A 14,623-nucleotide genomic window follows, 5' to 3' on the forward strand; every position below is an offset into this window, starting at 1 on the left:
TGAGCAGAGAGGCCCATGTGGGCCTTGATCCCAGGACCCTGAGACCATGACCTGAGCTGAAGGCAGAGGCTTAACCCTCTGAGCCACCCAGGTGCACCTACAGATAGTTTTTAAAATATTTTCCGAGTGACAACCTTTGGATTTCTGAAGGTACCAAAACAGACTTACAGAGAAAAAGAATATTTCAATCATCTGATTGATCGTTTGACAAGGATATATTTCTGTTGATATATTATCAGTTTGTGTGACTTTTACAGGATAAATAACTCTGGGTATAATGGTGTGCACTCCTGCTTTGGTAGTAGAATAAACTTTAGAATCCTCTTCAAGAATAGCCAATACTTACTGAGCATACGGTGTGCCAAATGCTGTGCTATAGGCATCTGGGTTATAAAGTTAAATACAAAATTGTCTGTGCCCTTAATGAATCACAGTCCTGGGGAGGCAGAAGTGTAAGTAAGTATTTGTAATAATTGTAAGGGTTTTGATGTGTTCCTTCTATACCTTGGTTAAATGCACAGTAATATTGGATAGGAGGTTAGAAGTATTATGACATAGGAAGTAATACAAGAAAGGAAATGATTAAACTTGTCTTAGAAGAGGACTCATCAATAGGATTTTAGGTATTGTGGAGGAAGTAATTCATCAGGCAGTCAGAGAGCAGAGGAGTGGAGATGAGGATACAGAGAACTTTTAGAACATAGTACGTGGAAAGACATGGGTGCAGAAGGCTTAGGAGGTGTTTCTGTAGCATTACAAATAATTCACTACTGCAGGAGTCTAAAGTGCAAAGGAAATGCAAAGTGGAAGGGAAGAGAGAAGGCTGGAGAGGTAGGTAGACTGCCTGCTGAAATGCATTCTACTTCGTGTGTTACAAGCAGTGGAAAGTCATGAAGTGTTTTTTTTTTTATATATAATTTTTTATTTTTTATAAACATATATTTTTATCCCCAGGGGTACTCTACGGTCAACTATCATATGAAGTGTTTTAAGAAGAGACACAATCTGTTTTGAATTTGAGAAACATCACTCTGGCAGCAGTGGAGAGAAGGGTCTGAGGGGGCTGACAGTGCTGGAGACAAACCAGTTACTTAGAAGTCCATTGTAATAGTCCAGGCAAGTCATGATGAAAGCCTGGCAGTGACAGAGCACAGGATTGAGTGAAGTATTAGCACTTGAAATTGATTGGATTTAGGAGTGAATTAGAGAGAAAAATTCCAGGTTTCTGGTTTGGATAAGAAAGTAGATGAGAAAGGGGAAGGAGGAAAAGAGCAAGTTTTGGGAAAAGGTAACACAGGTTCAAATTTAGACTTACCTCTTTTGAGTTGCTGAAGAGAAATTCAGGTGGGGATGTTCACTACATAGTTGTACTTGTGGGTCTGGAACTTGGAAGAAGGTCTGTGTCCATATAGAGATTTGGGTGTCATCAGCACATAGATAATAGTCAAATTCAGGAAATGGATGTGGTTCCTGGGCAAAAAATACAGTCCCAGAAGATTGACTACTTGGGACTTGTACTGTTCTTGTCTTTTTTCCTACCAGTCTGTTGTCAACTTAAAGCATGATGTAATAGGTTAGGAATCTACCAAAGGAGCATTTTAAATATTTCCAGGACAGTAAATCAGTAATTTTGGATGACCTTGAGTTTGTTGAGAGGAGAGTTTATTCCTACTCTTCTCACGTCAGGATGTGACAAAACACATGTAGTGTGAATCATGATGGCTTCCTCAAAGGCTTGGTTTTGTTTTGCCTATTGTCAAACAATGAAGGTGGTGGAGAAAATAAAGGAGATGCATATCTTTGCTTTTGTTATGACTAACTGTAGACAGTACTAGTCAAGTGCTTTTAAAGCTCTCACTTTTCTTCTTTCTTAATCTGGCTCAGTGAATGATTTGAAATTCTTATCCTGTAGTTTTCCACTTACTGAGATTAGAAGATCCAGTAACCTGGTAATCACGGTGGCCTGTAAGATACTCATGGGAGGGATTCTTTATCTCCAGAACATAGGCTGGAATTTATGTTCATCTGTAATGATGAAAAGCTTCATACTTGTCAAAAGTGATGAAAACAGAAGGTACTCTACTTTAAAGCGCATCTCTGAAACTACTGGGGTCCGTAAAAGAGGAGATGAATTTAGAACAATATACATGAAAACTGAACTGTCTTCTCATTCTTACAGAATTCTCTCCAAGTTAGAATTAAGGGAATCGTGACTTCTTCTCTTGGTATATAGTTGTTAAGCTTTCCAAACTGTTTTTCCAAACTTTCGGAAAGTTTTTTTTTTCCAAAATGTTGAATCTGTGCCATCAGAAGTGGAAAGTGCTCTGAAAGAAAGTGTTTTATAGTTTCTTCCTTAACTCAGCGGGACCTTTCACAAGCTTAAGGTATTTTATTTAGTCTTAAATATGTTTCTATCTCTTTGGATATATGCTAATTCATATATAATACACCAGATTCCCTTCAAGTTGACATAGTAAGAGTTACTTTAGCAGTGCTTAGAAATTTATCACAAACTATGTAGGAACACATAAATAGAAAATTCGGGATTTATCAATTTCCTTTGAGCATTGGCACCAGCCAAGATTCAGTTGTTGTCCTTCCTATCATAGGCTCTATTCTTGCCAAGTTCAAATGTTAATCTCCAGTCTTACCTAATTCAGTGTATGTGGCTTGCTTCCTTGACTTTTCAGCAGCAGTCCTCTCTCTTTCAAATTAGTCTGTCAGTTTTCAGGGGAGAAGTGCCCCTACCATCAAGTCAAGGTTGGTGGGTCAGTGACATATTTCTCTCTGAGTCAGATCCATAGGCAGGGAGCTGTTAACAACAGCAACTTTTAGGCAAAGAATTAAACGTCTTGACCCTTGGCTATTAGTATTATCTGTGCCAGACATTTAATGGGTTTAGACGAATTACTGATGGTAAAAGATATCATCGCCAGGGATGTCAGCAGAGACCTCACTCAGGTGACAATGAGAAGAGACAGCTAGCATATAAAAAGCCGAACCAGAACCAAAAAAAAACCTAATAGCAACTTTTGGTATAAGTCCAGTATTGTGACCACTAGCCATCGTGGGAATGCAGATGCCCCTTATAACCTGAGAAACTGGGGTTTATGAACTTGCACTTGCCATAGGCATAATTCTTTCCACTCTTCTACCTGGCCCCATTTCAGACTGTTGTGTTATGGCATATCCCTGGATTCCTCTGCCTTCTCCCCTGTTTATGATTCCTGCAGTGATTTGCAAAACATTCTCATTTCCTTTGGACACGTAAAATATTTTGGTTTCTAAGAGTCATGTTATGTCGATTGCTACCAATTGAGAGTATGAAGCAAGATGGGTTTTTTCCTCCAATACCTTCACATAGTAATTGTGAAGACTAAGGAACCCTCACTGTTTGAAAACATTTCTTAAGGGTCTTTCCCCCACCCCCTTTTGAAACTAGAAAATCCAAAAGTTTAAAGAGTAACTATTTTTAACTGCCAAAGCCTATAGTTAGAGGCTGAACTTGAGTAGTTTTTTAATACACAACAGACTCTTACTCCTTTCCATAGCGGGATAAACTTTGGTGCCATGAACAACAGAGGTCCAGAACAAATATTAGGATTTATGATTTCTTATGTGTTCACAAAACTGTAGGTTTTTAAAACTGCATATAGTGAGGTTAACTGTAGTTTTACATTAAAGTCCCCAAACAACATCATTGTTGGCATTAGTAAAGAAAGTGTGCCTGGTCTTTATGTGCTAGAAAATTGCCTGTCGATTTCTCTATAATGCTATAGATCGTGATATCCTGAACAAGATATCTCAATATAGAAATGTGTATATAACTTGTGTGGACCATAATAGTGAAACATAGAAGAAAATGTATTCTCTGAGGATATATACATTTAATTACTGTAAAAGTAAAATATATTTTTTTAACCTATAGAATAACTTTCTTAGTTGAGGGGCCTTAAAAATGAAATGAGACCTACATATACAGCAAAGTAGGGAAAATAGATTTTTGAGGGCTTAGTTATTGAGACTGACAATATATACTGATCAGGTTTGTCAGAAAAATACAGTAATTGAAGAGGAATGTATATTATTTTTGAGAGATAAAACACTAGGTTAAATGCAAAGTTTACTACTTAATGAGGATTATTGCTTTTAGAAACCAGTCTTATAAAATTTTACACAACCTATATGCATATACAAAGATTAAGGTCAAATTTGCTTTTAACTTTTCACAATTTGTGTGTTTTATTTTGTTCTGAAGTAATCAACCCTGATACTTACATCATGTCTGTTTTTAATTCTCAGAAGTGGTGTAAGCAAAGCATTTTTGGATCCATGTTGAGCAAACTCCCTCATAAGCCAAAACTGAAAAATCAAAGTACTGTAAAAGAATAAACAATCCAAAAAACAGAACATGGGGGAAGGGCCATAAAGTTCAAATCTGACATTTAACAGAGGGCCAGATTTGTGCAATTGATGCGTAAGTGGAAGAGATGGTAGTGAGGAGGAGAAATTACCCTGCTTCTTATTTCTTTTCTCATTGTGTCATGACTTATATAAATTTTGATAATCTGGCTGAAGTATTATTTGTCTTTACTATGAAGTTATTTTTTTTCGCCTCTTTCTACCCTGTAATTCTTTGGAAGTAAGTCATTGTACATGGGGCTAATGCTCCATGTCTATCTCCCTTGAGGGAGAAATAGTTACAAATTTGGAATTCTTTTGCATGAGAAATTTGTCTATTCTCCATTTATTCAATCACTTATATCAGTATACACTCATGGGTGTTTATTTTATATTGTGGGTTATAATCCAATACTGTGTTATTTATTTTGTTCAAAATGTTTTTGCTATGGTCATTGGGAGCTTTTTTTTCAATTGGAAAAATTGGCTCCTATATTCTCTGACACACCCCCATCAATGCTGGGAGGATTTTGAGCACTTCCTAATGGCCTTCAAGATGCTCCACATTCATCCTCTATATTCCTTACTATAGTCTAGGATGAGCCATTTCTCTAAGGAGCCCTCATTGCTCTTATGGGCAATGGAATTAGTGCTCAGTTGGTACTCCCTACAATACCTGGTCTATTGGGATACATACCATACCAACAGGTTCTGCCTTCTCAGCCAGTTCCTAGTATTTCAGAGGAAAGCAATAGTACTGGTGATTAAGTGGATAATACATCATAAGCCCACTTTTTCTTTTTTTATAGAAGTTACTTGTACCTTTACAAAACAAAGGGGAAGGAACGAAAACTTGCATCTGTGCTCAATGTTCAGATACGTAAATTTACTAAACTATTACAGACTTGAAAACGAACTACATTTTCAAAATGGTTTATGTTCTAGAATGTGGATTTACCATCAACTAAGATAGGGAAGTCTATGAGTGGGAACAGGTTTTATGGGGAAAGATGAGGAAGTCAGTTTTGGACATGTTGCATTTGAGATGAATATTGGGCATTCTAATGAAGACAATGTGTATTGACCACATACTATATGTGTCGGGCACCCTGGAGGCTGACAGAATATCCAAAAATCGACATAGTTAGGTCTCCCTCTGGGGATTTGGCCTGTGAAGCTTAATGATGATCTTTCATGTTATCTTTATGATCATCATGATTTTTTGACTCTTTACTTGTGCTTGCTTCTTCTACTCCTGATCTTAAACCTGGAATAGGGAAGAGGAAGATTTTTATCATTGGCACTGAAAAGTGACAAAGTAACACAGATTGACTTCAATTAACATGAAAAGCAAAATAAATTTCACCAAAGGTAAAGTGAAAGTATTGGCTACGGAATATCCACATCTTCCTAGGTGTAAGTGTTTCATGTTATCACACTTATCTTTACCCCACATGGATCACATAGCTGTGTCCTTGTGCAATGTATGCTTCTTTGTAATGCTACCTGTCATTTATTTGCATCACAAAGATAAGTTGCTTTAGTAATTTCTTGCAAAAAGTGGGCAAGTTAGATAAGTTTATATATCCATTTTTAAAAGTTAACAGTGATCAAAACATTAAAGCCAAGTAAATATTCAGTAAAATTCTTATCCCTAGAAGCAGATTATAGGATCTAATACCACACCCTTTTTTTGGATGACTGAGATGCCTGTTACATTCAGATCATTTTCATTTTGGTTGTTATGCCAGCTCTTTTCATTGTTCTGTTCATTGATTTATGTTCTCACAGTTTGTGCCACTGTTTAGTTTATCTTAGAACTAAAGAATCTGGGAAAAGATTCAAGTCTTTTGAATGTGTGTTTTCCTAACCCTGAAGTTTCCTAGATTTGAGCTGGAATCTGGTAAACTCATTAAGGTTTATGTCATATACCTATGTATACATGTTGTATTTATATATAGATATAAATATGTATAAATTTATATGGTTTTCTATGGGTTTATAATCCTCTCTTCCTATCTAATATGAAAAATTATTTTTCCTTTCTTCCCTTAGAGTAAATAATTTGTTGACAACCACCCCCACCCCGACCCAGCACATTCCCCAGAGGCCAGTAACTATCATCAGTCTACATTCCCCAGAGGCCAGTAACTATCATCAGTCTACCCTGTGAAGTTGATTTTTGAACATTTACTTGAAATAATGTAGCAGCCTATTAGACTCCATTACTTGGAATAGTATTTCCAGGTCTAACTATTTGTAAAGCTAGCTATCCCTACCCCATTAATAGCTGAACTGAAATAAAAAGGGAGAATAGTCTCCTCTCCCGCAAGACACTGCCAGAAATCAATATGGTCTACGTTACTTATTCTCCGTTATCTACTTGTGTTTTGAGAATTCTAATCATACAATGTTCCAGTTTAGTTTTTGGGCATTATATACATTAGCTATTTTCTATAAAATATTGTTTTTATGCCTTGGAAATGGTAACCACTAGAAAAAAATTGCTATAATTTAAGGAATTGGTTCTGTTTCTTTGTGTAAAGTATTAACGAAACCCTCTTCTTTAGGAAGGTTACCTCTGGGTTACCCTTCCATCACTGGCATGGAACCCTGATAAAATGACCCCTGACTGGTAACCTGCCTGTGGACTGGGAGGAATGTGGATGCACTATGAATACCAAGCTGGAAGCCACAGCTGTGGGCTTCACGAAGTGTAGTGTGCTCTTTGTTAGTGGGTATAACCCCCTTTGTGAAAGCTGTTCACGGGGTGTTTCAAGTCTGAGGCAGGGCGGCTCCCATCGAATCTGTGTGTTCTTGCTGCCTAAACACCTGGTCTGTTCCCTTGGCGGGGCTGGTGAAGGTCCTTGGATTCTTCATCTGAGGAGGCGTTTGAAAGCTCTTCTGCTGACTTGCTGTGTTCCTTCCTGCACCCCACTGCTGAGCTGGTCTGTTGAATCTTGCAAACTAGTTTGTCCCTCTCAAGCAAAGAGCACTGCTGCTGGTTGAGCAGAACGGGCAGTATAGTGTCATAAGTATTTCATATGAAAATATAAAAGTAACTACTTATTTTTCCTTTATTTTTCAGAAATGTGTTACCGACGAGTGTTTCTTCTTTGAGCGATTGGAATCTAATAACTACAATACTTACCGGTCAAGGAAATACTCCAGTTGGTATGTGGCACTGAAACGAACAGGGCAGTATAAACTTGGACCCAAAACAGGACCTGGGCAGAAAGCTATACTTTTTCTTCCAATGTCTGCTAAGAGCTGATCTTAACGGCAGCATCTGATCTCATGTCACATGGAAGAAGACATATATTTTTGAAATTTATTAATGAAATAAAAGAAAAGAAAAATGTGTACAGCTATCTGCTCAGTTTGGATGAATGGTCAGATAACCTTTTTATCTAAGAGTAAACATTTAACCATTGCCTTACTAAAGAAAAGCAACAAAAATTCCCGGAAAATGTATAGACTTCCACCTTTTGTATTGCATTTTCCTTTACCCATTGAAGCTTACTTAGTGCTACAATCTTTTTCATACATTTGCTTCCTTTGGAAAGAGGCTTTTAAAATTTGCATGTTTTCATCAAACAAGTTTTCTTATGAAAATTATAAACATTAGAATATTAAAGTCAGATATTTAGTTAACCCCAAATGTCCACTACTTTTTATAGTACGGCACACATTATTCTGCATGTGCAATTTACTTAAAATTTTTAAAAACATGTAACTATGGATTTAATCCATTCCTGTCATAGTTCTGTAATTGGCTGGCAGTTCCTTGTGATAGAGTTTATAGAACAAGCCTGTGTAAACTGCCGGAAGTTCTTCCATGGTGAAATCAATCTTGTCAAACCCTTCTCTGTACCCATACAGCAGCAGCCTAGCAACTCTGCTGGTGATGGGAGTTGTATTTTCAGTCTTGGCCAGGTCACTGAGATCCATCCATTCACACCTTAAGCATTCATGCTGGCAAAAATCTATGGTGAATGAATGTGGCTTTAAGCGACAGATGATATACATATCTGACTTCCCAAAAGCTCCAGGGTTGGTATGCTGTTGCCGAAGGCTCAGGAGGGACCTGAATTCTGATCTTATACCAGTCTCTTCAAAAACTTCTCGAACTGCTGTGTCTCCTACATAAAAGAAAGATGTACAAAATCAGTAAGAATCACATTTTTAGAATTTTAATCATCAAAGATTTTCAGATAAAGTAGCATTATCTAAAGGTTGAGAAACAAAAAACCATCCTAAGAAAGTGTTCAACATAAACTCTTTGCCTTCTGGACATCCTGAAACACCAAAGAATTTTCTTACCAGTGTACATCGTAGAAGCTTTTGAAATACTGAATATTTCTTTGGCTGCTATGTGCAGGCTTACCTACCTGTATACTTTGGGAGTCACATTTTTAACTTCTTCTGGCTCTATTTCCCAAAAATTTAAAACACAGGTTCCTGCAGTTAATATTCCCACATATTTCATTATTGAAATATGTTTGTGATAGGATATATATGATGATATATTTCATATTGAAATATATCAGTTTGTGGTCATACATCAAAACCGCCCAAACTTATACACATCAGTATTGAGAAAAAGTGATTCATTCTTCCTCACAAGTCTGTAGAGCTACAGAATGTATTGAGCTGTGAACAGTTCAAATCCTTCCCGGTGATCCTGGTTGGGGCTGTCAAGCCTCTGACATCTAGAACAGTTTCATTTCTAACCATTCTGTTATGCTCCCCTAGTTATCCTGTCAGTAGAATCCCAGTATGGTAATTTTTGGCATTTCCTTTGTTCCTTGAGATTCCAAAGAACTATTTTGTAAAACTATTTGTAAAAACAAACTTGCATTAAGAAAGTTTGTAAAAACAAACTTTGTATTAAGAAAGGTTTTGTATTAATGTCTTGTAATTTACAGAATTTTATAATACGACAAAGGTTTCACATTTTATAAGGTTGGTTATTTTCAATATTATGCAAATTTCTGGAGCAGGATTTTGGTTGCTTTTCCTAAATCTCCAGAAGAACCCCCTAAATGGGCTTTCTCTAATTTTGGGATGTTCTGTCACTGTCTCCCAGAGTGGTCATGAGAAATTCTTTAAAAAGCTGTGTTCTTTGCTCAGTTTGCTGGAAGCTTTCCAATGTCACAATTGCCACAGGCATAGATTTTTGTTCAAAGATCTCTATTCAATGCTGTGTCCTTGTTTGTCAAATAGAAAATTATATTTGCCTTCTCAGTAGTCCTACTGGTGAAGAATAGGCAAGGAAGGGGAAGTCAAGGAAAAAACAATCTCAATTTCCACATATTCTGACTATAGATTGTCTTAATTGCCTACATATGCTTGTGGGTGTGTCTCCTCCCCACCCCCACCCCACTAAGAAACAGCTCTGGAAATATGCACAGGAAAAGCAAAGTGTTCTAAAATATAAGACATTTATTTGTCTGCCATTTTGAACTACATGCTGACTTCCCCTTCCCTTGAGGTTTGCCATAGATTAAAACAGTAAGTTCTAACCATGTTTAAATTAAAAACATGAAAGAATGTATGTGAATAAAAGGAAAACCTTTCTTAATACAAATAATTTTCAGCTTGGAATACAATATATGATTGTTATTAAATCTGGTAGATTTAATATATCTGAGATTGTGGCACTAGTCTTAAATTTGCTGATTTCACTTAGCTATTGTTTAAATGTTTATTTTTTTAACACCTTGAAAAATGACCATGGGGGTTCTGTTAAACTTTTAGTACCACTAATCCAAAGTCTGGCATTTCATTTGGAGTCTAGCCTTTTTATGTATCATGGAGGCACAGGACAGACTAGTGAGTGGATCTACTCTACTAAGCAGTCACCTTAGCAGCTGATTGGAAGTCAGCACTGCCTCTGTAGTTTGATCAGTTTAATTTGAATCAGCATATCATTGGCTGGACTAAAAACTGAATGAGTAGATAAGTGCTTTTCCAATCAAGGTATGAGTGACTCCTTCCACCTCAAGATGGAAATCTTTACCCCAAGGTTTTTTTGATAAGAATTAAAAAAAAAAATTTATGCAGATAAACTGCTTTATTCTGTTGTACTTTTATTTTAATGTACTGTAAGCTGAACTGAAATAACATTTACTGTTTTATATGTTTAAAGAACCAAGAGGGTTTTGTTTTTATTTTTGCTGATTGAGAGCTATGTTTAAATATGTCACACAGTGTTTTGTTTAGTTACAGGACAGTGAAATGGAATTTATTTTGTTATTTCTATTTTGTAATATTTAATAGGATTAGGTTGAAAGAAAATAGGAAAGACTGTGCAGCTTGTGGGTTTTCCTGGCGTTTCCCTCTGATTCTGGTGCACTGATGAGCTCTGAGCAGCCCCCACTGCTTTATGGTCCTTTGACCATGCAGGAGATTCTCTTTCTGTCAATGGTAGTGAATTTTTTTAGGAAGGCAATTTCTCTGTTTTTAACCTTGTAGATACTTTTGTACTATTAGGGTATTATTTTAAAGCCCGAAGATTGCATTCTGTTTTGTATATGACCCCCTTAGTTTTTTTAAGCATTATGGATAAGAGTGTTTCATTTACCTAGTATTATCAAAGAATGAAGGATTCCAAACAAATGCGTTTCCCAGTTAACTAGTGTTTCTCAGTTAACTAGTATTTACTACTTAAGAGCTAATATGAATGTGTGCACATTTGTGATGGCTCTATTCCGAAAGTATATTACATACTTTCCTAAATACGGAGTTTAAAGAACATAATTTTGATAATTATTGGGTAATTTGACTTTATCCTTAAGAATAATCTATTGTGTTGGAAGACGGAAATGCTCTAATATAGACAGACATAATCCTTCAGAATTCTATTGTCAGTTATCATTTCTAGCTGTTTCAGGATTTTATCAGGATTTTATCAGCTTTAATTAGTAATACTCCTACACAATACAAGGAATGCCAGTGGCTGCTTTTCTTATAACTCCTCATGGTTGAATAGGTGGGTTGTTGTACCAACCACAAATACTTAATTCAGAGTTCACTTTTTTTTTTTTTTTTTTTAATCTGGACTTGAAGAGTTCTGGAGTATACTTAAAACTAAAACTACGCATACTTGGCTTGGAAATGTGTTTCTTCGTTTGCATTAAAATGTAAGTATCTTGAAAATTCACAAAATCTGAAAAAACTCAAAAGGAAAAAGTCAACTGACTTTTTGAGATAGCAAGATGCAGAGGAGGAAGCTAAACATAGCTCCTGTAGCCTGATTTTTGCCTAATATAAATTGGGTAAGGATGTAAGACATAAATTTAATTAGCTCACACACACTCTCATATATCACATAAGGGTAGTGTGAGATTAATTAGGTGTTCCAAAATAAATGGCCCTCTCTTTTAGCACTTGTACCACCACGAAATCTTTCTACGGAAGACCTAAGCAATGGACTCTAAGCAGAAGATCCATAAGTACCTGAAAACCAAAATTTGCTATGGATATATCTCATTGTAGTAAATTTACTTATGGTTTGTTAGGAGTTGGTTATGTACTGTGTATAAGGCATTTTAATCTGTGTAACATTTTTAAAAAATGAAGTTTCAAGTATATATACGTTTTCAAATAAAATATTTAAAGATAACTTCGAAAGTTGCCTTTATATATAAATGTTGGCTAAAGAGGGGACATGCATATGGAGGAAAAATCATGGAAAATTACAGTGATACCAAATTAGGCATCTATTGATTTCTTATGATGCAGACTGCATTTGACCCAGTCAAGGGTCAGGAATAGGGAGGAAAACTTTGTTTTTATTCTTTCTTCTATTTATTGTAGATTCAGTAACATAGAGTTCTTAGCTTATGTCACATTTGTTTGAAATACTGAGCTCAGGAAGTTGCTTTAAGGAACTCTCAGTTGAGACTCACTTGTATGCGACATTTTATTACATTTTGGCTTCCTGACTATTTAAAATAAATAGTAGACAGAATTTTTATAAAGGGGAATTAAGTCACTACTGCTCTATAACTGAGTTTATAAATACTTATTTTGAAGTTCATTGAAAAGTTATTTAAAAGTTATTCATTTAAAAGTTATTTCATCCTTGTGTGGTGAAATGTTCAAGAATTTGTGTTTTCTTATAGTTTAATTCCAGGAACAATATTAGTCATATCCAAAATCACCCTTAATGCTAAACTTTACTAATGTATATACAAAGCTTTTTATTTTCAAACAAATTACTCTAGAAGCAACCCTAAGCAAAATAGGTGGTATGCGCCTAATGGTATTTTTTTATACTAGTGAGATAAGTTATAATATTACAAGTTTTGCTGCTAATTTTATATAAGCCCTGAAGTAACTTCTCTGAAATTTCTCAGTCTAAACCCATTAGAAAATTTAAAATCTTATTTTCAGCTATAGAGCAAACAAAGTAAACATAAATTTCCGAACATTTCCAAGCCAATTAAAAATATGTAAGGTATACATACCAATATCTTCTCCAGGCTCTGACAGGCCTCCTGGAAACTTCCACATATTTTTCAACTGCAATATAAAGTCAGAAAATAAAGTTAACATAGCTTCATTCACTAACACATACATAGAGACCCCACAAAATCCACCCATAATTGGTCAATGCGTTGAGAATTTATCTTTTGGTAATGGCATGCAAATTCCCTTCACCTTTCTTTTTCTACCCTCCTTCTTTTTGGGTGGGGGAAACTGGTTACTTAAGAAATCTTTTCCTACCTTTTTCTTCAGGAAATAGAAGTGGTTTTGTTTGGTTAATGTGATAAATTCTGTATGAATAAAACAGTGGAGGGAAATATCTACTGAGTTTGTGTAATTTTAAGAATTTTGCTGCTAGTTAACTATTAACAAATAGATGGATCTTACAGATGCTGCTATAAATAAGTAGAAAGTACAGTATAAATTTAATAACTAAAGTATGCTATTTTTAATTTTCACATTTATTTTCTGTATTGTGTGTCTAATCAGATTTCTCTTGTTCTGTGTGTTATGATTTTATATACATATGTAATTGCTTTTCATGGGTAGTATGAATAAATTTGATTAGTTTAAGCTTGAATTGTTTTCTGTGTTTGTGTGTATCATTTCATATTTTGGTGGAGGGCAGGTGGGAATATATGTTCTTAGAGTGAGAGCACATATGGAAAAAATGATTATAAATATGAAATGGCATGGGACAATATTCTGAAGGCGGACATGGCTTTCTTCCTATTACAATTCTGTTATATATATATGTATATATATATAAATGACAAACTGCAGAATGAAAAATTATTATGTACTTGTAAAGGTCCTACAGCTTGGAAACTGTACACTTCAAGCTTCATTCATAAAACAGGTTTATGGACCTTTTACTGGTGTGCTTTTTGACCCACTCATTTCCTGGATGAGTGCTTCATAAAGAATGTGTCATTTCCCAACTGTTCTAAGTTGGAGACCAATGGCATGGTTCCCAGTTTCCACAGACTGTTGATTATGTGGGTATAGAATTCAGGCTTTCCATCCTTCCCCATCTGGCTCAGACTTGAGATTAATTTATAAAGCATATTTTATTAATGTATAAATATATCTCTATGCATATCTCTACATTAATACACTGTCTTTGGGATTTTGTTATGAAATCGTTCCAGAAGCTATTTCTATAGAAACTATCCAGTCTTTTTCCTGATACAATGTTAGATTTCACCACCATAAATTCTATTTCTAACAAAAGAAATGTTATAATGGGGGCAGAAAATGCTTCCCCCAAACAATAACTTAAAATCTTTATCTAGACTTGACTATAGAGACTATTGATTAAATTATGAACTTACTAGAAGGGGGAAAATTGTAGATATAAGGACTACAAACAGCTTAAATTAATTTCATTTTATTATTTCATAAAACACAGGTATGGAAAGATTAACTATATATTTTTGTGGTACTCTGGCATTTTCTGGCACCACTTGAGTTTATAAACATATATTTTTATCCCCAAGGATACAGGTCTGTGAATCACCAGGTTTACACACTTCACAGCACTCACCAAAGCACATACCCTCCCCAATGTCCATAATCCCACCCCCTTCTCCCAAGCCCCCTCCCCCCAGCAACCCTCCGTTTGTTTTGTGAGATTAAGAGTCACTTATGGTTTGTCTCCCTCCCAATCCCATCTTGTTTCATTGATTCTTCTCCTACCCACTTAAGCCCCCATGTTGCATCACCACTT

The 14,623-nt window shown here is 35.6% G+C and overlaps 2 protein-coding genes across 3 annotated transcripts in view; one reads left to right on the top strand and one right to left on the bottom strand.

Moving 5' to 3' along the window:
• FGF2 (fibroblast growth factor 2) overlaps positions 1 to 7,682 on the top strand; it is an 88,536-nt gene extending 80,854 nt beyond the window's left edge. Inside the window, 1 exon segment of the mRNA XM_059417442.1 lies at positions 7,490 to 7,682. Coding sequence (XP_059273425.1) covers positions 7,490 to 7,675 — 186 coding nt within the window. The 3' untranslated portion in view covers positions 7,676 to 7,682.
• Positions 7,683 to 7,718: 36 nt separating this feature from the next.
• NUDT6 (nudix hydrolase 6) overlaps positions 7,719 to 14,623 on the bottom strand; it is a 47,457-nt gene continuing 40,552 nt past the window's right edge. For both annotated transcript variants that reach the window (XM_059378098.1, XM_059378107.1), the window contains 2 exons: positions 12,876 to 12,930; positions 7,719 to 8,543 (listed from right to left, as the gene is read on the bottom strand). In XM_059378098.1, the coding sequence (XP_059234081.1) occupies positions 8,146 to 8,543; positions 12,876 to 12,930 (453 nt within the window). In that variant the 3' untranslated portion in view covers positions 7,719 to 8,145. The remainder of the gene's footprint in view (positions 8,544 to 12,875; positions 12,931 to 14,623) is intronic.

This window comes from Mustela nigripes, chromosome 1 (assembly GCF_022355385.1).
Source record: "Mustela nigripes isolate SB6536 chromosome 1, MUSNIG.SB6536, whole genome shotgun sequence".
NCBI classification, from domain to species: Eukaryota; Metazoa; Chordata; class Mammalia; order Carnivora; family Mustelidae; genus Mustela; species Mustela nigripes.